General features: G+C 42.0%; 3 protein-coding genes across 5 annotated transcripts; 2 read left to right on the top strand and 1 right to left on the bottom strand.

The window, feature by feature from the left end:
- Positions 1–745: 745 nt before the first annotated feature.
- On the top strand, positions 746–4,517 carry LOC146578910 (nuclear factor 7, brain-like). 2 transcript variants are annotated; one of them, XM_085268879.1, is made up of 3 exons: positions 746–883; positions 985–1,826; positions 1,980–4,517. In XM_085268879.1, exons 2-3 carry the CDS (start codon positions 1,002–1,004, stop codon positions 2,172–2,174), a joined length of 1,020 nt encoding a protein of 339 aa, XP_085125005.1. In that variant the 5' UTR covers positions 746–883; positions 985–1,001; the 3' UTR covers positions 2,175–4,517. The 2 variants fall into 2 exon arrangements, with proteins under 2 accessions (XP_085125005.1, XP_085125004.1); XM_085268878.1 differs by having other exon boundaries at positions 985–4,517.
- Positions 4,518–5,436: 919 nt separating this feature from the next.
- LOC146578909 (sialoadhesin-like) lies at positions 5,437–10,954 on the bottom strand. 2 transcript variants are annotated; one of them, XM_085268919.1, is made up of 8 exons: positions 10,930–10,954; positions 10,637–10,760; positions 8,997–9,032; positions 7,683–7,955; positions 7,358–7,603; positions 7,124–7,276; positions 6,284–6,382; positions 5,437–5,663 (listed from the first exon to the last, which is right to left on the bottom strand). In XM_085268919.1, the coding sequence occupies exons 2-8, from the start codon at positions 10,665–10,667 to the stop codon at positions 5,569–5,571; spliced, it is 933 nt and encodes a 310-aa protein (XP_085125045.1). In that variant the 5' UTR covers positions 10,668–10,760; positions 10,930–10,954; the 3' UTR covers positions 5,437–5,568. The 2 variants fall into 2 exon arrangements, with proteins under 2 accessions (XP_085125045.1, XP_085125046.1); XM_085268920.1 differs by lacking the exon at positions 10,930–10,954 and having other exon boundaries at positions 10,637–10,878.
- Positions 10,955–12,274: 1,320 nt separating this feature from the next.
- LOC146578908 (Fc receptor-like protein 5) lies at positions 12,275–16,177 on the top strand. Its single transcript, XM_085268975.1, has 5 exons — positions 12,275–12,380; positions 13,971–14,243; positions 14,323–14,568; positions 14,655–14,876; positions 14,994–16,177. The coding sequence occupies exons 1-4, from the start codon at positions 12,329–12,331 to the stop codon at positions 14,852–14,854; spliced, it is 771 nt and encodes a 256-aa protein (XP_085125101.1). The 5' UTR covers positions 12,275–12,328; the 3' UTR covers positions 14,855–14,876; positions 14,994–16,177.
- Positions 16,178–23,765: the final 7,588 nt, after the last annotated feature.

Genomic DNA, 23,765 nt, shown 5'->3' with positions numbered 1-23,765 from the left:
CGCAATATGGCAGCCTGGCTTCTGTCAGTCTGTCCCAGGGCAGCTGTGGCTACAACTGTAGCTGCCTCCACCAGTGTGTGAATGTGAGAGTGACTGAATAGTGGCATTGTAAAGCGCTTTGGGTGCCTTGAACAGCGCTATATAAATCCAATCCATTATTATTGTTATTATTAAATTACTTACGAGTTTAATTTGTCAGCAACTTTCTGCCAGCCCTCTCTCCTTGCTTTTGCAGCCTTTGCAGTGTTCCCTTGCGTTTTAATTAAACTCTGAAACTCCTGAAATCCCTCACTCAAGAGTTCTTGCTCTGCTGCCGAAAAATACCGAGCGCGCTCCTTCGACATTTTCGCCGTCCAATCAAAGGGTTGCCGATCAATGTTTCTACTATCGATGCGTAGCCCTGTTAAGCCACTCAGTGATCTCACATTACTTCATCCAGCTGTACTAATCGTCAACAACAGATGTGTTCGGAGAACCGGAATAGCGAGCTCAAAGTTGGCGCGATGATTTGATCTTGGATGTAGTAAGCGACGTACGAAGAACGGACCCCAGATGAAAGACTGAGTCACACTACATGTTGTGAGATGTTTCACAGCTGCTGGCAGGTAAACGATTAAACCCTGGAATGAATCACACCCTTGTTTATGGGGGAAGCAACAGCCTCCATAAAAGGAAATGAATGAAGCTCCGCCCTTCACCTCACTCACCTGAGACAAATCAGGAAACAGGGTGATCTTCTTCCTCAGTAAAGAGAGACACACAGACGATCAGACTGAGTTCAGACCAAACTAGCAGCTTCCTCCGAGTGAGTCCAGTTACAGGAGAGACAAGTGGAGAACTCCAACACTGCTGCTTCAAGCTGCTGACACTCCACACACTGAATGTGAGTTTGAGCAAAAACACAACTCAAAGGAAGTTTCAGTGAAGGTGGTAGAGGAGGGAGGAGAGCCAGGACTGACTGTACTTCCTGTCTGCTGTTTTCAGATTCACTCACAGACTCAATGGCTTCCATATTAGAGGAGGATCTCTGCTGTCCGGTCTGTCTGGAGGTCTTCAGAGATCCTGTTCTTCTGTCATGTCGCCACAACTTCTGTAAAGAATGTCTGAAGCGATGGTGGGGAGAGAGAACAATACACGACTGTCCACTTTGTAAGAGAAGATCTTCAGAGGATAATCAACCTTTAAACAGATTTTTAAGGACCGTTTGTCAATTTTTCTTACGGAACAAGTATCAGGAAAAGGTAAAGGTTTGTAAAGAAGTTCAAATGAAGTTTGCTCAAACAGCAGAACACATTGAGGTCCAGGCCCGACACACAGAGAGGCAGATTAAGGAGCAGTTTAAGAAGCTTCACCAGTTTCTAGCAGAGGAAGAGGAGGCCAGGCTGGCTGCACTGAAAGAAGAAGAGGAGCAGAAGAGTGAAATGATGAAGGAGAAGATGGAGGGTTTGAGCAGAGAGATAGCAGCTCTTTTAGACATAGTCAGAGGCACAGAGGAGGAGCTGAGAGCTGCAGAGGAAAGAGTCCAGCGCTGCCCCCTGCTGGATGATCCACAGCTGCCCTCAGGAGCTCTGATAGACCAGGCTAAACACCTGGGCAACCTGACCGTCAACATCTGGAACAACATGAAGGACATGGTCTCGTACACTCCTCTCATTCTGGACCCAAACTCTGCTCATCCAGACCTCATCCTGCCTGAAGATCTGACCAGCGTAAGACGAGGAAAAGAGAGGCAGCAGCTTCCTGATATTCCAGAGAGGTTTGATTGTTCCTGCTCTGTCCTGGGCTCTGAGGGCTTTAACTCAGGAACTCACAGCTGGGATGTTGAGGTTAGAGACAGTACATGGTGGGACCTGGGTGTGTTATCAGAGTCTGTACAGAGGAAGAGAGACACAGAGTCTGGATTATGGAGAATACGGTTCTTTTTAGGTAAATACTCAACACACTCACCATCAGCTCAATCCACTCCTCTCTCATTCCAGAAGAAGCTCCAGAGGATCAGAGTGAATCTGGACTGGAACAGAGGAAAGCTGTCGTTCTCCGATCCTGATACTAACACACACATACACACCTTCACACACACTTTTACTCACAGGATGTTTCCATATTTTGAAGCTTGGAATAATCAAAATGTGCTGCCATTGAAGGTGTCAGTGTCACTGGAGCAGATGAGCTGAGGATGGTTATATTTCTTTCTTTCTTTCTGTCCGTCCGTCCTGTCTGGCCAACAAAAATGTGCCTAACATTTACTTTCCCAAGTGCACCTTTTGCTATATACTGGTCCACTTGATTGTCATAGTTTATTTGATCTGTATTAGTTATTTTTATTCTAAATTATTGTAATCAGACTGGACTGGACTCGGGAACTGGAAAGAAAAACGATAAGAAAAGTTAGTAAGAAAGTTAAGAGAAGGAGAGGGAAAGAAAAATGGGAGAAAGGGGATAGAGAGAAAGGATGGTGAAAATCTGCTTCACCACCTGCTCAAGGAAAGAAAAACAAAAAAAACAAGCAAAAAGAAAACAATGCTGTAGCGAAATTACAGCAACATCCAACATATGCGTAGGTAACAGTAAATAATAAATGCTGAATCTTATTAAGCTGTACACAAGATAAATAATGTATGATATGTTTAGAGGCAGCAGCCACCCAAGATCGTGTGTCTGTGAGTACCCGTGTGTGCTCGAGCTGAAAGCAGCAGATGTCAGCATGGCCCCTCCCAGGAGGGCTCAATGTCTACATCTTTGTAGGGACTAACGCGTTATTAAGTAACGCGTTACTTTAACTATGTTATTATTGTGGTAATGAGCACGGTAACTAGTTATTATGCCAAAATCGGGAACTGTTACTGGGATTTAGATAGGGTCGTCATTCATTACTTCATGTGTTTATTATTACTAATAAAACAGTGATACCAAATGCAGGTACAAACATTGCATACATGTATAGAGGCACAGTCTGCATCTACGTAAGACACTTCTTTTCCCCTCCGAGTGCAGCTATATAGTCTGAATGTTCTAGTACTGAAATGCTGATTAATACTCTTCCTTTAACTCCATAATTTTCTTTTTTTCTTTGATAAGGAGGTAACCTCATTAACCTCATTGACCTCTACTCTTTGGATAATGACGTAATACCTTTTGCATGAAGATGGGGAGCTTTGTTATCTCTCCGTAGCCTTCTGTCTGTTCTCATTCAATGATTCAGTTGTGCCAGCAGTACTTATTGAACTATATCTGCCTTTTTGTGTTTGTTTGTTTACATACTTGGACTACATTGAAACACTCCAACAATTACATTTGGACTTGGTGGCTGATACACAGTTTCAAAACTTAACAGTTAGATTAGGGGTTTCTGTCATGTTGGCCAGGAGGGCAAATTTCAAAGCATGTGGGGTCCCTTCCTTGATGCATTTCAAAATCTGTGAGAATTTTCCAGCAAACTCTTTTATGTCAGGTGTGGAAATACAGTGTACAGGTCTAGGGCAGTGACCTGGGTGGGAATGAACAGGTTTATTTGGCAGGGATTATGTTCCATCCATTCGCTTCCGCTTATCCTTTTCAGGGTCGCGGGGGGCGCTGGAGCCTATCCCAGCTGTCATAGGGCGAAAGGCGGGGTACACCCTGGACAGGTCGCCAGTCTGTCGCAGGGCCAACACACAGGGACAGACAACCATTCACACTCACATTCATTCACACATTCACACCTAGTGACAATTTGGCTTAATCAATTAACCTATCGGCACGGTGGTTAGCACTGTTGCCGCACAGCAAGAAGGTCCTGAGTTCAATTCCACCATCAGGCCGGGGTCTTTCTGTGTGGAGTTTGCATGTTCTCCCCGTGTTTGCGTGGGTGCTCTCCGGGTACTCCGGCTTCCTCCCACCGTCCAAAGACATGCAGGGATTATGTTACTTTGGGAAATATCATACATATGTTTTTATTTCTCCTTTTTTCTTCTTCTCTGTATTTCCGTTTTTTCATTTTCTTTTCCCCCCCTTTTATTTCACAGCCTAAATGAATGAGCTACTTAACCCGAATGTACAGATCATCTGTAATCCTTTTCTTTTTTCTGTTTATATGTATAAAAGGAAAAACTCTTAATAAAAAGACATTGTTAAAAAAAAAAAAAAGACTAACATCGGTAGTGATCAATTTGCTTCATATATATTTATTTTCATATGCTGGTTAAGATTCACTTTTATGTTATTTAATGAATGTTTATGAAGAAACACTGAGTGGCTCTGTTCATAAATACCTGATGTTAACGTGTGTGAAGTGTTTTTACATATATTTTCATGTCTGCGTTGACTGGATAAAAATGCAGTGGCTTCAACAGACCTGCAAACACTGGCTGAGTAAGAAAAATATGAATCCCACACTAAGGTCAAAGGTCAGAGTGGAAACCACCATATGTTGTTGAACAAACTGAAGCCGTGCTGCCGCCTGCTGGTTGCATTTATACAACACTTTGATCCAAAGTGAACAGTTTCCCTCTGATTCACACTCACAGCAGTGACTGTGAGCGAGTCATGCTTTGGAGACAAGAAACTTTGTAGTGTTTTTGCTTCACACTCATTAAAAAGTAAATTAAACATCTGAGTGATTTCTGAAGTTGACAACAGTAAAAAAAAGTCTTAATTATTTGTAGCCAATTTTAATATGGATCATTAATATATTAATTGCTAACAACTAATGTCCTGATGTTTTATGATGATTTACAATAATTTAGATGTTTTTTTTAAATTAATGTCCAAGTGTCTTCATTTGGCATAAAGTTGCAGCTGTGTTGTAATACACCAGGTTTACCAATAGATGTCAGCAGAATTAGAGTTGATGAGATCCAGACCTCCAGTCTGAGTCACTTGTTCAGGGGTTTGATATTTGTCAGAGACCGAAACACCTCAGCTCTCTGTTTTCATGTCAGACTGCAGAGTGAACCACTGTAAACGTCTCCCTGGAGGACGAACATTTAAAACACAGCAAATATGATTTCCTACTGTCAGCCACAGCTGTAATCTGCTCTGTGTTGGTCTGAATATTTGGATTAAGACAATTATTATTTTGTCAAAATCGCACTTCAATTTGCAAAGATGAAAAAGGAAAAAAATCATCATATATTCCCTTTTTTTTTTGTTAAACGTTACACACAAATTGAAATATGAAATAGTCGACGCATCATTTCCTCTATGTTGGTTTCAGGGTTAAGCAGACGCAGGCACACAAACACTGAACTGAAACTTTCTGGTGTTAGATTTACAGCCACTCACTGATGTTCGCGCTGATTATAATCCACAGTTGTGGTTTTGTTTATCTTTAATCTTTGCTACAATCACTCAAGATAATTATCAGCCGACCACAACAAAACAAGAGCAGCTCAGATTCATCACATCAGATGACCTGATGAAACCCAGAGAAGCACACAAGAAAATCAACAAGTGAGAAGAAGACTTTATTGATCCTGCAGAGAAACCAGATCTCTGCTGCAGGAACAACTGCACAATCAAAGAAACACAAACTACAATTAAAATATATAAATTAGAGTGAAGCTACAGCTAAGGGTAACTCTAGGTGTATTAAATGCACTCCGGTCTGATGGCCTGGTCATCAGTGGTTGGACGGGTGAACTTCTTCACTGAAGAGTAGATGACCTCTGGCTTTGATGGCGTCTCTGATCACAAAGACACACAATTCAAACAACATGAAACACAGTTGTAGAAAAATGAATTCAACCTTTGTAACACAAATCTGTATTGATTAAGGGCAGAAGAGCTCCCGATACTCCCACATGACAATCTAAGGTGCAGATTAAGGAATTATAGTGACCTCTGACCTCTGTGGCCTCACATGAATAAATGCTGGTTTCCTTGTTTCACTTCATCACGTTTCCCTCCACACATAACTAAGAAACTTTTTTTTAAAAGATTCAGAATACCTTCAATCATTATTATAGCATTAGCATTATTATTTTCTTTTTAAAGATGTTGTTATGTTTCCTTGATAGTTCTGGTATTTTAAAATATGTAGACATTCCCTATGATTAATGTTTTATATGTAGAATACTGCAGATGAAATGGGCATCTGTGCAGCACCTATGCTGGCATAATGCATTAGTTTGCTTAACTTATCCAAAAATCTCACACTGAGCACCAAACATTTAGGATCTGTTTTTACTGTGTTACTAACCTGACCCTCAGGACAGATGTGCACAATGACCACATCTGATTTGTGCAAGATTTATTCAAACTAGCATTGCTCCTCACAGAGATATAAAAATATAAACAATACTACCTCTGGCCTCTCTCGCTGTCTGTTGAGGCTCTTGTGCTATTTTGATTTCGCTGTACGTGGTGTCATCTGTGATGGCATCTTCTCCAGCTTCTTGATCAGCTGAACCAAAATAAAGTAAAACACGATTTAAAAACACTCAGAGTGGGCCTTTCTTTATAAATGTAATTAAAAGATTGAAATGATAATATTAGCACTTTATAATAGAGCCTTCAATTTAGATGCACCCTAATCTACCATGTAGCACAGGTGTTTTCTACATTTAGGGTTTAGTTTTCAGTAAACATATTTAACTGGTTGAAACAATCAATAATCCTAAAGTAAGAAGGGGAGGTTAGGAGAGTCTATGAAAACAGCCTGAACTGCAAATGACAACAAAGTGAAAATGGACATTAGGATAAACTGTAATATAATAAGTTGTAATAATGTAACATTGACAGCAAGTATTTGTACCTAACCATACCTCGAGGTCACAGAGTAATATTTCATGATGATAAAAGTAACACTTCATAACACAACCACTGATTTATTTTGTCATTTGCTAACAGTGACCATGTGTTTCTTCTAAATGAGGGATATGTTGTTAAAAAGGCATTTACTATAATTCACACCTACATATGAAACCTGATGAGGAAGCAGTGAATGTTTTCAGGTAGTGAAAATAACACTTTAGATTCCAAACATTATAAATTTTGGGAATTCACACCATAGAGTTTGAGCTGTAATGTGACGACATGTACTTACAATGTAGACACAACATATATATATAGGAAATTGTTTAAATGTACAAACCATTTAGCAAAATTAAGCCACACATACAAAATCCAGACATTTGAGTCTCACCTTCAAGTTTTCTGCAGACACATTCCCTCATCACTAGAACCAGTAACAACAGCAGAACCAAAACACAGACTGATCCAAAGGCCAACACAGCAAGTAGAGGAGGTAACGCAGGTGGAGGGGTGGATGCAGGTGGAGCTGCAGTGATGGGTTTTTCTAAATGAACCGAAGAAAAAGTTATTTTCATGCACTGAATGTTTGAATACTGAATACACAAACAGAGTCTAAGTGTGTCACCTGTGACAGTGATCCAGCTGGATGGAGACTCTCCATGACCGCTGATGTCACACTTGTAGAGGCCTTCATCAGACCTGGAAACATGCTGGATGGTCATGTGACCTGTAGTCTCATTCCCAATGAAGACACCATCTTTATAGAAAGCAGCTGTGATGTTGGAGGGAGTGGTCTTTGTTTCACAGAGCAGAGTGACGTCATCTCCCTCCATCACAGGGAGGACAGGACTCTGCAGGATCACTGATCCACCTCAACACAGAGACAAACTACAGCATTTCATCCATTTACACACAGCTTCATCAACACTAACTCCACACACTCAGCTTACCAGTGACTGTCAGGTTAACCATGTTACTGATGGGACCCTCTCTGGACTCACACCAGTAAACTCCACTGTCCAATGGGTCGATGTAGCTAATGTTACAGCAAGAACCAGGTGGCTCTCCCCATTCTTGATTGTGATCTCCACACTCAGCTCTGGTGTCTCTGCTTGTGTTTCTCCTCAGAGTCCATCCAGCAGAGCTGTCGTCCTCCTCACAGCTCAGAGACACAAAGTCTCCTTCGAAAAACTGAGAGCTGCTGGGACTCACAGTCAGACGAGCTGTGAGGGAAACATCAGAAGAAGACATCCAAACATTGGTCATCTCAGCTGATCTCAGTTAAAGCACACATAAAGTGAAATTGTTACCCTTCTATGAAGGGTTGACAAATGTTTTAAAAGACACATTATTTACAGGCTGCTCTACCCTAAATACTGTTGCTTTTTTTTCTGCAAGGAGCTTTTTCAGCCACCTCAACCTCAGCTGAGGAGGTCCTACAACTGCTTTTTCTTGTTTCAGAATGACAGGGCTTAGTTACAGGAAACAAAAAAAATAAAACAGAAACAGAACAATAAATGAAACAAAACACAGGGAGACTAAACAACAATACAGAGACACAGAATTATAAAACAAAACTAAACAAAATGACAAGGGACAACTACAAAAAGCAATCCTCCTCATGAGACTCACATTACAACCATGTGACCTATGTGTCATGTAATTATATTTGTGGTCTCTTTATTTCTTGTAAAAGTGGAAATGGCAATTAATTTTGCACAGCTTACAATTCATGGTGTGTGATCCTGGGCTTTGGTGCATATAGTGCATGTATGAAACAAGAAGCCATCTGTCTTCTCACTGGTTGCTCCTCACAAACACAAGGCTGGACCAGAAGCTTTTTAGTGCAGTCTGAAGCCTGAGATGTTGGCTCACAGGAATTACTTATACGTATCTCGTTATTAGAAACTTTAGCCATGTTGACTGTTTAGTATGAACAGGCAGCGGGGAAAGTTAAATAGGTCACCTGTAGTAAGCATGTAAATGTACCAATGAACAGATGTGCACTGATGGCAAGACACAGAACTGAAGTAAAGTTGAGTAAAATAAAAAATTGCAATAAAAATAATACTTATTTTTATAAATGATTGTTTTTAACAGCTTAAAGTCTCAGGTGGTCGTATAGAGTGCAACGGGCAGAGTAACTGCAGCAAATACTGCAAACAGAGAGCAAACAGACCACTGACGGCTGGAGCCACACTGAAAAAAATGTTACAGAGAAAAGTGCTGTGTGGTTTATTAATGCGTTTGAAAAATGTACCAACCTTGGGAGGGTCTGCAGCCCAGCAGTGAAGTCAGCACTGAGGAGAAATGACACACAGGTTGGTGTTAAATTCAAAAAGGAAACGAGTGGAATGCCATTAACTGCTTTGTTCTTTTTTTGTTTGTTTTATGTTTTGGGTTTTTTTTGTTTTGTTTTGTTTTGTTTTGTTTTTCTTTGTTTTACAAACTTACAAAAAGCAGTTTTTAATTGATGATTTCATTTATTAAGGAAAACATAGTCCAATCCTAGTTGGTTCTGTGAGAAAAAGTAATTGGAAAGCTGGGTTCAGTTTGACCAGCCACACCCAGGACAGGTTACTGTCAGACATGTTTGCTAAAGCATATAGTTAGGACTGGATCAGGTGACCCTGAATCCTCCCTTAGTTATGCTGCAAGGTGTAGGCTGCTGGAGGATTCCCATGATGCATTGGGTTTTTTACTTTTCAGTATCTCTGCATTGAATCATATCTGTTATTAACCTCTGTCTCTCTTCCACAGCATGTCTTTATCCTGTTTTCCTTCTCTCACCCCAACTGGTCGCTGTTTTTTAATAAATGCTGGCTCGCACATATGGTAAATGGCCTTTATTTATATAGCACTTTTCTAGTCTCTAAGGACCCCAAAGCACTTTACATATCCAGTCATCCACCCATTCACACACACATTCACACACTGGTGATGGCAAGCTACATTGTAGCCACAGCCACCCTGGGAAGCACTGACAGAGGCGAGGCTGCCGGACACTGGCGCCACCGGGCCCTCTGACCACCACCAGTAGGCAACGGGTGAAGTGTCACAACGACACAACGACGCAGACTGTCCGAGCTGGGGCTCGAACCGGCAACCTTCCGATTACAAGGCAAACTCCCAACTCTTGAGCCACAATCGCCATATCAGCTGTGTGCGGATGTGTCACACCAATCAATCAGGCCCATCTAAAGTTTGCCAGTAAACGTGTGAATGATTGAGAGAAGATTCCTGAGCATCCTGTGGTCAGATGAAAGTAAAGTCATGCTGTTTGCTATCAGCTGTTTGAAGAAGAGAAATGCCCTAACGATTCTTTGAGGCTCTTTTTCTGCAGAACGACTTCTTTCCACTGAGGAGCCAATGAATCGAGCCACTGAAGCTCCTTCCATCAGCCAGAAAAATGAAGATGGGTTATGGCTGCATGACAATGACATACTGCAAAGGCAACAAAGGAGCCGCTAAAGCAGAAGCATATTAAGGTCATAGAGCAGTTTCAAGACCTCGGTCCTGAAGAAAATCTGTGGAGGGAGCTTAAGAAGAAGCAACTGAAGCAAACCTTCGTACAAACCCATTGACCACCAACGAGAAACGTTTCACCCTATGGTTGATATTCTCTCTCTCTGCGTTCACTTTATATTTCTCAAATTTTGCGAGCTGAGTGTACAGTCTTGCAATTTTTATAATCTGTCTCCAGCAAATATTTCCTTACATTATAACAAAAATAAGAAAAATCTAAAACTTGTATTTAAAAACGGCTATTTTTCAGCATCAAACAGGATTTCACTCATTTGTCTGATCATTCAATCTGCCCACATAACACTTGTTCCTGTGACCTTTCGTGTTTCCATTAATGCTCCCGTTTCTATTATTTCATATTTGGAAAAGCTGTACTTACAGAGCGACAGCAGGAGCGATGTTCTCGGCATTGTTTCACATCTTTATTTGCGCATTTCTTTCAGTTACACACACCCCAAAAACAGTGTCCTACTTCTGTGTAAGTGTCTGTGGTTTTCTGTCAGCTGTAAAGGAAAAAGGAAAAACATCTGACGTGGCTCCGTTTCTCAGCACAGAGACCACCCGAACGCGTGACGAACTGAGAGTGAAACCAAACTACAAACTGCCTTGGTCTGGTCTGGTTTTGAATGAAACTCTGCCCTCATAAAGAACTCTTACTCTACTCTTACTTACATGTTAACTTCACTTTCAGAGCATCTTTCAACAGCTGAAAACAAATATGAATACAACACTGAATAAAATAATCGTGTGACATAATCACACTCTGTCAGCACTTCCTGTGCATTTCCTCTGAAGCTTTGAGTCTCTGCTGGTAAGCCAGACGTTAGGAGCCGTTCACACCACAGACTGCGGCATGTGTGCTGTATGAATGTGTTAAACTGCCAGCCCGGGCCTCTCAAGTACATTTTTTCCTCCATCTGCGCATCTTCTCTTCAGAAATCTGTAAAACATCTCAAGTTGAGAACCTGTAAGTCTGTTGCTTGCTTCAGATCAGTCTTAGAGGATTTAGATACCAGCTGGAAACAAAACTGGAGATGGTTTATAAATTTAAGCTGAAGCTAACGTATATGTGCAAAGTGAGAATCAATGTGACATTGCCAAGTCAGAAAGTATGAGCGCCTTCTTGTCAGCTCAAACAAAAAGTCTCGTCGGTGGCTTGACGTCATATAAAGATCATGACACACCGACTGCGAATCAAACTTAGATGCAGAGCTGAATGTGAGACCTTCTCAAAGCAGAATGTAAAATCACGCGTGAAGTACAAAAAGTCTGACAACATGAAGGTGTTTTGTCTCAGCACACTCTCATGACCACTAGTGTGTGACTTTACACACCTACATATTTTATTATTCATGCCCCACTAATAGTGGGCTGGCCCCAGTTCAACAGGGTACTGTAAACATTCCTCTGAGATTTTGGTCCATATTGACATGATGACATCACACATTTGCTGCAGATTTATTGGCTGCACATCCCCTGTGTTCCACCACATCCCAATTAGATTAAAATTGGAGGTGATTTGAGTACACTGAACTCATTGACATGTTCTTAGCTTTGACAGCTTTGATGTTCTGAGGTGCTGGAAGCAGCCATCACTATGGTGGTCTGATGGACAGGGTCAGCAGTGAAACATTTGCAGTGTTGTTGTTTTTTTAAGTAAAATCATTCACGATTTTCATTCAAGTTGTAGTGAAATGAATAAAAATCAGCATGTTGAGGATCATCTAGCATGTGTGTAATATTTTGGCATGCTGTGGTGTTCCTGCTGCCTTCTGCATGCTGATTGTGAGGCTGCAGTTAACTGTAGTTGTGTTTGTGAGTTGACACGTCGACTTTAATCTCTCAGATTTCCACATGTCAAACGTGCACATAGACTAGGAGGAACTTTACATCTTAGACACTTTACATCTTTAAAGTGCTCTCAGAAATTTCTCTTCCTCTTGCTCTGCAGAACTGAAAATCTTTGTTTGAAATACAAAAGTCATTCTCTCAGTTCCTAACTGTTAAGTCTAACTTTATTGTCCTTCATGTCACGGTGGACCACAGCCGATCATCTTTGCTCCTGTCCTTCATGGATTCTCTGATATTCATCCTGATTTTGACTCTGATTTCTGGGTATTCAGGTGAGTGAAGCGGTTTGCCTTTTCATGCATAGCGGTCACTACAGTGGGCAGCTATTCAAAGGCTGTTTTCTTGTATTCGTGTCAGTGTTGATAGTATACTTGCACATAAACCACTGCAGTGGACACTGATGTGTTTTTCCATACACATCAGTTGTGCACCTTTTTTATGCCTAAAGATGAATAAAAATACTTATGAAAAACATCCTGATTGAGGTTGTCATAATTCATGCATGCCAGGATTAAAGACAAAAGTCAATATGTGGGCAGTCTTTTAATGCTCTGTTTGTCTGAGTAAAGGGTGAATGTTTACTATAGCAGGTATCTGTTACTGTTAAAGTAACTGTAATAGCAGTGCTTTGAAGAAAGACGGCCTTAGGATGTTAAAGAGGTGTTGGTGGTGGCATAAGTTACAGAAAACTCAGACCTTTATTAGCCTGTTTGGCTTTTTCTGCTGATTTATTGATTTAGATGAACTAAAGGGCCAGATGAATTGCTGAGGTCCTGTATCAGGTCTTTTCTGCATCTTTTCTTTACTGCTCACATTTACTAACTATATGATATTCAGACACTGTTCATCTCCTGCAAACAGTTTTTTTAGGCTGCTTCTTTTTTTGTCCTCCGTTGGTCCAGTTTCGCTCTGCGTCATTGCAAAATCCTATTTTATGTCTATGAAACTGTTACATTTGGAATTTTTAGTAGAATAAAATATTGTCTAAGAATATTAATATAATATTAATTCATCCCTTCAGTCAGGTGGCTCTTTATGCTTGAATGATTCATAGATCAGTGTTAAGTGGTTAAAACAAAAAGAAAAGAAAAAGAAAAAGAGCATCTGACTGAAAATGGTCAGGTAAAAGGACTGGACTGAAAATAAATGGAAAATCAGCAGGTGTCCAAAGAAACACTTTGAAAGCCATTTTTCAGAAGACCACTTTAACAAATTCTAAGAAAGTAAATTGGAAGTAAAATATAAAGAAATGAGGGATGACTCAAAAGTTTTGCATAGTATCCATCTTTTACATACAGTTGGTAGATGTAGGCAGGAGTGGGCTCAGACCAGCCAAATGGTGGCTTGTTTCCATTCATCCGGTGGAATAAAAATAACAGAGGAAACATGAAACACTGTTTCTGACTGACTGATTGGATCAGCGGATTGCAGCACGCCTCCAGAGTTTCTCAGTGCCCACCTTCAGAAATGCAAACAGAGAGGGGAGGAAACAGAACTGTGTATGTGTGTGGACAAACACACGTTCTGACGTGTAGATGAGTCATTATGTTGCTTGTGTTGTTTTTGTTCTTTGCCATAAAGAGTTCATTTCTTTCTAGGTTTTCTTTACCTCTTACCTTTGTAGCTAACACCTTTACCGTCAGATAAATCATTACTAATTGAATGTTGTGTTAAATCTCTGCTGGGAGAGAAGTTGTTGCTGAGTGTGGATTAAAGTTTACATTAAATGTGCTTAGTGATTATTTTCAGTTTGTTTTACTGCAGGTTAAGATTTTTTGAGCAGATGTTCATTCCTACAATGCGTGCTCTTCTACAGCCTGTTGAAACGACTTCTGCCCACATGTTCTGTGGTTTTATTTCAGCTGCCACAGCTCGTCTGACTGTGAGTCCCAGCAGCTCTCAGCTGTTTAAAGATGATTTTGTGTCTCTGAGCTGTGAGGAGGACGACAGCTCTGCTGGATGGACTCTGAGGAGGAACACAAGCAGAGAAACAAGGAGTCAGTGTGGAGATGAGTTTGGAAGATTAGATGGTTCTTCCTGCGTCATCAGCCACATCGTTCTACTGGACAGTGGAGTTTACTGGTGTGAGTCCAGAGAGGGTCCCATCAGTAACATGGTTAACCTGACAGTCACTGGTAAGCTGAGTGTGTGGAGTTAGTGTTGATGAAGCTGTGTGTAAATGGATGAAATGCTGTAGTTTGTCTCTGTGTTGAGGTGGATCAGTGATCCTGCAGAGTCCTGTCCTCCCTGTGATGGAGGGAGATGACGTCACTCTGCTCTGTAAAACAAAGACCACTCCCTCCAACCTCCCAGCTGCTTTCTATAAAGATGGCTCCCTCATCAGGAAGCAGCCTACAGGTCACATGACCATCCAGCATGTTTCCAGGTCTGATGAAGGCCTCTACAAGTGTGACATCAGCGGTCATGGAGAGTCTCCATCCAGCTGGATCACTGTCACAGGTGACACACTCACCTGTCTGTGTTTCTGCAGCTTTCAACATTCACAATGTGACGACAACTTAATGACTGTGTTTGCTTTGTTTTAGAGAAACACACCACCACACCTCCCCCTACATCCACACCTCCCCCTACATCCACACCTCCCCCTACATACACACTTCCACCTACATCCACACTTCCACCTACATCTGGACTTTCACTTACATCGTCCTCTGCATCATTCGTCCCTGGTCTTCTTCCTGTCTTGCTGACTGTTGCATCAGTCTGTGCTGCGATGCTGAGATGACACGATTACAGGAAACTCAAAGGTGAGATTCAGACTTCCGGATTTTACGTCGTTTTAAACTTTATATTTACCACAGTTCAAAATTTTCTTCAATATTTAATTTCTTAAATAATTTTAAAAAAATTGTGGTTTGTTTCAGATAAACAAGAAGGAGCTGGATGAGACAACATCACCAGTGTCATCATGCATTTTCACCGTCTATGAGGACATTTTTATCAATGACATTATTATTACTGTTTCTCTCGATTGCAGAGACTCGTTTCTTAAAATGATGTCTCCTAAAACTTTCTACACAAGTTCACAACTACACAGCCACTTCCAACAAAACCTCCATTTACCAGGTTAAAAGCAAACTTTGCCTAAATATATCACATAAAGCCCTCAAAACACACTGGAGTTCCCCACCCCTGCTCTTTGACTGTTTTCTGCAGGGGTGGGGAACTCCAGGGCTCGAGGACCAGTGTCCTGCACGTTTTAGATGTGTTCTTGATCCAACACAGTCTTTAAGTTCTCCACAGGCCTAGTAATGAACTAATCCTTTGAATCAGGTGTGTTAACCCAGGGTGAGATCTAAAACCTGCAAGACATCAGCCCTCGACTCCTGGAGTTCGACGCCTGTGCTTTTCTGTGTGCAAAACCAACACCATGGGGATCCCCCACCCTCAGCTCTCAGGTTTATTCCAGTGTTTCATTTTTTCCAGGGCAAATCTGTTTCACCAAGATCAAAGTTAATCTTCATAAACTGAAAATTCAGATGAATTAAATCTCACATAAACATATTTTAATCCATCCATCCATTTTCTTCCACTCATCCTTGTCAGGATTGTAAGGATGGCTGCAGCCTATCCCAGCCACCAGGGTGGGAGGCGGGGTACACCCTTGCCAGTCTGTCACAGTGCCAACACAGAGACAGACAACTATTTACACCTATGGGTAATTTAGATTCACCAGTTGACCTAACTCCACTAACTGCATGTCTTTAGACCAGGGGAGGGAGCCAGAGTGCCCAGAGAGAACCCACACAGACACATGCAAACTCCACACAGAGAGGCCGTGGCATGATGGTGAAGTTAAATGCACGACCTTCCTTCTGTGAGGCAACAGTGCTAACTACCACATATTTAACCTGCGAGGAAAGTGAGAGCATTTTCACATCACAGCAGAAACATCTGGACCTGCATCCTGATGCTGTTCGTGGATATCCTGAAGACCGATAACGAGGCTCCTCCAGAAAAGTTCAAATAATTTGCTTCAATATCGAGTCATCTGTATATTAAACACCAGCTGTTTGTGTCACATGTTTGGAAGTATACTAGAATAAAAAAGAACATTTAAACATTTGATAAGTGTGTTTTTGTTCAATAAGCAGTGACAGCTGTGTATACTGCACCCTTGCTGTATGATGCATGTGAGAGACACCTGCTCCCCAGACTTGTGTCTGATTAATCAGTATCATTATTTTCAATAATAATATGTTAATAGTGATTACTGAGAAAATTTTGGACGGCACACACAGCTGTTTGAACTCTAATATAGTGAAGGTAGCATGGTCAATCATGTTGGGTAAACATTTATTTATTTCACAATTTCAAATCATGTCTCGGTGTCATTGTGTTGGTTTTAAGTGTGATTTTGTTGCTTTCAGATGTCTTATAGGAAGAGGGTTTAACTTCCATAACAACTGCTCCCAGTGATCTAATCCAGTGTTCACACAGGTGAAGAAGTGCTTCCTCTCGCTTTGTAAAATCTCTCTTTAAGTAACATGAGTCACTCCCTCCCTTCATTAAGGAGACAGCTGAGTGAAAACTTGCTTTAAGACAGACTGCAGCCACTTCTGTCTGCCGCTGTCATTCATCGATTCCCTCACATGCATTTTGGCTCTGATTTCTGGCTCTGCAGGTGATTGAAGCAGTGAATCCATGCATCTGTGTTTATCCATTTTTTCCCATGACCTAGGATGCAAGGGCAGCATCCTAAGCAGAGAAGCCCAGACCTCCCTCTGCCCGGCCACCTCCTCCAGCTTGTCGGGGGGAACATCAAGGTGTTCCCAGGCCAGCCAAGAGATATAATCTCTCCAACATGTCCTGGGTCTGTCCAGGGACCTTCTCCCAGCACGTTTAATATATTATATTATATATCAGAGATCAAGCGTGTTTCAGACTACAAGCCCTGTAAGAAGTAGGTTTTTAACTGCGTTCAGGTTCAGTTCCAGGCAGGAAATGTTTGAGGATATTCAAGTTGAAGTGTTTTACTCCACCTCCAAAGTTTCTCACTGGACGTTCATATTAAACATTTTCAGTAATCCCTGTGAAACTAACCCTGCGAACACTCAGTGGGCTCTCCTCTTTCATCTGAATGATGTCAGGAAATTCATCTCAGGTCTGCTGTCTCTGCACTTCTTCCCCTTTTATGCGTTTTAACCTACATTGTTCTGTATAATGTATTCACACGCAGAGACTAGCATTACTGCACTCTTGACTGTTTAAGATTCATGCTGAACTTAATGTATGCACTCACAAATATCCCCTCTCTGCCCCCTGCTGGTAACATCTCCAACCTTTTACTGCAATTGATCATATTGACTAGAGCAGCATTTTTTATACTTATATTTGTAATATTTTGACACCAACAGCAGCTGACCAGCTTTTTTGTGCAAATGTTTATTGTTACACTGACTGCTCTTCAACACCTCGTAATAATCATCTATACTAATCATCGTTCTACATCTGCCTACATGTTCTAATGTTTGATTTCAGCCCTTACAGCTCGTCTGAATGTCAACTGAATGTCAGCTCTCGGGTTGACAGTCAATGAATATATATATTCATCTGTATTTGAAACAAGAGCCATCTGAACAGGTTTTGGAAAACTATTTAAAAAACATTTGATATGTGTGTTTTTGTTCAGTGAGAGAGTTGTCTAAACATTTAAAAGTGATCTACTGAAAAGACCTGACTCTGACTAATCTGTTGTCTTTATTTCTGTATGTTGGTGTGTTGGTGTTTACTATGGAGTGAAATTAGTCTCCATTTTGCACATTTGAACATCTTATTTTATGTTTATGGATCATATGATACACATTTCTAACGTTTTTGAGACTAATGTTTGAGGATATCCAAGGTTAAGTGGTTTACTCTCCAGTATATTTGTGGTTCTCTGTGTGTTTGTGCCCCGATTCACCAGCTGTGCCAGTGGTGATCCATAAACACTGCATTAGGGTAAAAAAGAGGAGGTGGTGGTGGCACAAACTGCAGGTTAGTCAGACCCCGGGGTGTCTCTTTGTTCTTTATTTTCTCCTCTTTCTTCGGTTTTTCTTTTTCTTTTAACAGTTAAGTTTAGAAAATAAGTTTTTGCTATTTTTTCTTTTAAATGCTTCCCAGCAGTGAATCTGCTCAGTGATACAACACAATTTGGGACAGAGCCATCTCACGGGTGTTATAACCTACAGGGCATGGCTTAGATAACAAAGCGCACCGTGTGCATGAATGAGCACCAATAGCTGCTTTGAAAAAATGCAACCCTTTGAGATCTACTAGTCTGTAGCAGCGACTGCTGTTTGCTCTGCTGTCTGCTGGGGGGGGGAAGTATCAGAGCCAGAGAAGCCAGCTGGATCAGCAAAGGGATCAAAAGGTTCGAAGCGACATTGGTCACAATTTAGAGGCGTTTGAGTCATTGAGGGTCAGAGGTCACTAAACTGAGGTGGACATGTGACAGGTTGAATGACTATTGCATATAAAACTGTTCAGTTAATACTAATTCATATCAGTTGATATAAGGACGAAAATAATGTAAATATGGTAAGAAAATGGTTAAGAGTTTATTATTTTTCATGTTATATTAATGGCTTTCATGTTATTTAAGAGAACTGCAATCTATACATCAGTGATCGGCTAGTAAGCCTTTTCTGGGATCGATTAGTAGTGTCTCTATTCTCCACTAGGGGGCTTTCGCGCGTTCTCCTCACTGCAATAAACTACTGCATGAGAGACGCAAGTCATAATCACTCTCGTGATTCTTTTCCCCCTGTTTTCAGGTAAAAGTGTTTAAAAGTTGATATATTTCCAATGTGTACACTGTTAAGATATTTAAGAGGTAATCCTTCATTGTTTTGTAAGCGTTAAAAGCATTACATTGCAGTTTTGTGCACATATACGTGGCGGTTTTGAGCTGTGTTTTGTACTGTGTAATGGCCATTAAGATAACGGCAGGAGCTAAAAACACCGCAATTGTCAGCCATTTTATCAGGAAACCTGCTCAAGTATATGTATGATAAGCACTTTAGTATTTCGGTTTATTATTTAGTGTTTTTCTTCCACCATGTGACATTTAGCAGTACAGAATGTGAAACGTTACTGCTCATTTTGACTGCAATAAACTACTGCATGAGAGACGCAAGTCATAATCACTCTCGTGATTCTTTTCCCCCTGTTTTCAGGGGTGTAACATTTGGAGGCACCGCTGGGATAGCTGCTTAGATGTCCGGTGTCCACAATCTGCACATCGTAGTCCAAGCCAGCTAAATCCCCCCCACTACAACCCAGGCAGACTGCAGCGAGGAAAGTGTTGCTGTCGAGGCGAACTGGTAGCTGTGTTTTAGCGCATGTTTCCTGAGGCCAGCCAGAGATCATCAGGGGCTGCAAAAGCGACTCAGCTCAGCGTCACCCGTACATGCAAAATTCTTCCAGCCTACTGCCACAATGTCTTCGGTGGAAGAGCTGCGAGAAGAGGTTGTGCGTGAAATGCACACTCTGTCCAAAGACCAACTAGTGTCAATCTGCGAGTTCCTTGGCATTGCAGAGAAAATAGATGTTAGCAGAAAAACACGACTGTCACTGCTAACACACATCCAAATACACATTGAGAGAGAAGGTATAACAGTACTTGAGGATGAAGGAATGTCAGAACTGTTGTTGCTTAATGATAAGATTGCTGAAATAATGAAAGAGACAATTGTTGAGACTGAACCAAATGCAAATGAAGAGGGTGATTCAGGACACAGAGAGCAACCAAATACTGCAACCTCACTGGTAACAGAGACAGCTAATGCAGTTAACACAGCAATTATTTCTCACTCCCAAGGTAATCGCTCTGTCCCTAACTCATCTGTGTCAAGTACCCCCCAACGACCAAGCCCTTACTGGCAGAAAGATTTCAAAATATCAGGCCAGATTGGCGAACCAGGTCAAAAAGACAAACTGACATTTTCCAGTCTTGCTCACCAGATCGAAAATGGACTGAGCAGAGGTTACTCAGAGCTTGACATTGTAGATGCTGTCATCAGAGCTATCTTGCCAGGTCTACAACTACGCAGCTATTTGGAGGGAAAAGCTCAACTCACCCTTCCGACTCTACGCCGCATACTGCGCTCCCATTTCCAGGAGAAGAGCGCCACCGAACTGTATAAACAACTTGCCTCTGAGGTACAGACCCCAAAAGAGACTGCTCAAAGCTTCCTGATGAGAGTTTTAGATCTAAAGCAGAAAGTCTTATTTGCTTCCCAAGAATCTGAGTCAGGACTCAAATACGACCCAGCTTTAGTTCAGCGTATGTGTTTGCACACCATACTCACAGGCTTCCAGAGTGACAGTGTCAGGATAGATATGCAGCCACTCCTGTTAGACTCTAAGACACCTGATGAACTCCTGTTAGAGAGGTTAAATATGGCTTGTGCCAATGAGGCAGAAAGGAAAAACAAGAAGAGATGTTTAGCATCACAGACTGCTACAAGTGTGAGTGCAGTGCAGTCAGATGATGTGTCACCAGCTAAGAACCCTGTGAAAGAAGTTAAAGCTAAGATACCACCCGAGCTTTTAACTGAGTTAGCGGAGCTTAAGACAGGTGTAGCCTCCCTGAAAGGTCTCAGTGCAGAGATAGCTCAGATTAAAGAGACTCTACAGCAGCCGGTGGCTGGTCCTCAGTCATATGCCCCACCACCAGTTATGCAGTATGATAGGGACCAGCAGTATTATAGCTTCCAGGGCCCCCGTCAAAGGCCACCACCCCCTCAGTATCCTGTACAGCACTACAGAGGTAGTCCAGCCCGCCGTGAGAGGAGGTGCCACATCTGCCAGCAGAATGGAGTCAACGAGCGCTGCACCCACTGCTACCTCTGTGGGAGTAGAGAACACTTTCAGGCTGGATGTAGAAGCAGAGGTATGAGACCATATAAAGAGAAACATTTAAACCAGCAATGGTTACCACCGAGGGACGAGTGTTAACCATGCCCATCATCCACAAGTCCCAACATTGCTCCAACTGTAAACAAGAAAAGTCAGGCATGAGACAGTGTTCAGCATGTAAAAACGCACTTTATTGTTCAAGAACATGCCAGAAACAACACTGGAGACAACATAAGAGACAATGCACTGGCTTAAAGACTAAGAAAGAAAATGAGACTGTCCAGGTACCACTGTCGCCAGCTCATGTAAATTCCCCTCACAAAGTCACATCTCTGGTGGGCAGGCAATGTCTGGTTGAGTGTTTTCTGGACGGCCACAGGCTTCAAGCTCTATGGGACTCAGGCTCACAGGTATCAATCATCGATGAGAAGTGGAAAAAGGACTATCTGCCACACACAGAGCTGAGAGATGTAGCAGATATTATGGACACATCTGAACTCACCCTGACCGCAGCAAATGGGACCAACATGCCATATCTTGGGTGGGTTGAGACAACCTTCCAACTTGTTTCCGGAACTGAACAAACTGAGAAATTGACCATCCCCATGTTGGTAATGAAAGGCTTTCAGCTCACATGCCCTATTATAGGCTACAATGTAATTGAATACATTGTGAATAAGACTGACCAAGCTAAACTGTACAGCACAGTGAGAAAAGCATTTCCCAGCCTCAAAAGACACAAGGTGAAAGCTTTTATACAGGCTGTTAGTGCAGATGCAGTTGACGAGTACAAAGTGATGACAAAGAAAAACTGTATTACTGTACCTAAAAAAAAGCCACATGCATGTTGAGGGTCGTATAGCAGCAGGACCATTTAAACAAGACATGGTCATGATATTTGAGCCAGACTTAAACCCCCAGTGGCCAGACAATCTTGAGTTTTTTGACACTTTGGTTAAAGTTAAGAAGGGTACTTTACCTGTCATAACACTAGGTGTCTCTAACCCAACTGACCATGAAATTGTCATTCCAGGCCGTACATTAGTTGGCTCGGTTCAGACTATTACAGCTGTTTTACCTGCCCAGGTGTTTGAAAAAGCCACATCTGTAGCTACTGTTAACCAGACAAATACACAAGCCCAGTGTAGCGCTAGTGAAGAGTGGGACCCACCTGTAGATCTTAGCCACCTGGGTGAAGAGCAGAGAGTATTAGCAAAACAGATGCTCAGAGAGGAATGCCAGTCTTTCTCTAAAACAGAAAATGATATAGGCTGTATTGAAAAACTGAAAATGACCATATCACTCAAAGACTACGAACCAGTCAAACGCACATACCTGTCTGTGCCACGGCCGCTCTACCAAGAGATGAAAAGTTACCTGCATGATTTAATAGCACAAGGCTGGGTCAGGAAGTCAGACTCGTCATACTCCTCACCAGTTGTTTGTGTTAGAAAAAAAGATGGTACTTTAAGACTGTGCATAGACTACAGAGACCTGAATCGGAAAACCCATCCTGATCGCCAGCCCATCCCACGCGTCCAGGACATTATGGACAGTTTGGGTGGAAACTCCTGGTTTTCGCTTTTAGATCAGGGGAAAGCGTACCACCAGGGGTTCATGTCAGAAGAAAGTCGTCCACTCACTGCTTTTGTGACCCCCTGGGGATTATATGAGTGGATTCGCATCCCCTTTGGACTTATGAATGCCCCTGCAGCATTTCAGCGCTGTATGGAAGAGTGCCTGGATGGGCTTCGCGACAACATCTGCATCCCCTATCTGGATGACACATTAGTTTACAGCAAAACGTTCAAAGATCACGTGGAGGACGTGAGAAAAGTGCTCCAGAGATTGAGAGGCTTTGGTATAAAGCTTAAGCCAAGTAAGTGTGACATGTTTAAGTCTGAGGTGTGCTATTTGGGCAGAATAGTGTCTGCAGAAGGCAGTAAAGTGGATCCTGCAGACTTTGAAGCAGTCAAAGCACTCAAAGGTATAAAACCACAAAATGTTGGTCAGCTCAGAAAAATGTTAGGCCTTCTCTCCTACTACAGACAATACATAAAAGACTTCTCCAGAAAAGCAGGTTGTTTGTATGAACTGTTAAAAGCTGACAAAACCACAGAGAACTCAGACACCACAAAAGGGACAAGGGCAAGACCAAGGAGAGCCAGTCAAGTTGTGCCCTCCTCAAAACAAATCGTGTGGACTGACCAGCATCAACGTGCGCTTGAGGAACTAATAGACTGTTTGCTCCACCCACCAGTGCTGGGGTTCCCAGATTTCACACAGCCGTTCATCGTACACACAGACGCCTCACACAAAGGGCTAGGCGCAGTGTTGTACCAGAGACAAGATGGTAAGCTGCGAGTTATTGCTTATGGCTCCCGTACTCTAACAGCGGCTGAAAAAAACTACCACTTCCATGCAGGAAAACTAGAATTTTTAGCATTGAAGTGGGCTATCACTGACAAATTTAGAGACTATTTGTACTATGCCCCAACATTTACTGTCTATAGCGATAACAACCCGCTAACGTACATTCTGTCAACAGCCAAACTGAATGCCACCACATCAAGATGGGTCGCTGAGCTCGCTGATTTTCACTTCACCATTAAGTACAAACCAGGGAAGGAAAACAGTGATGCAGATGCTTTATCAAGAATGCCACTTGATGTCGAAACCTTGATGAGAGACTGCTCTGAGGAAGTGCCACCGGACACTATTGCAGCTGCTATCCAGGCCATTGAGGTACAGAAAGACACACCTGCTGCATGGACACTCTCAGCTGCAGCAAT

This window comes from Mchenga conophoros, linkage group LG3, assembly GCF_057382185.1.
Source record: "Mchenga conophoros isolate Kocher_MC1m ecotype Shallow Benthic linkage group LG3, M_conophoros_male_GT1.1, whole genome shotgun sequence".
NCBI lineage: Eukaryota > Metazoa > Chordata > Actinopteri > Cichliformes > Cichlidae > Mchenga > Mchenga conophoros.
This window is presented reverse-complemented; position numbering and strand designations above follow the sequence as displayed.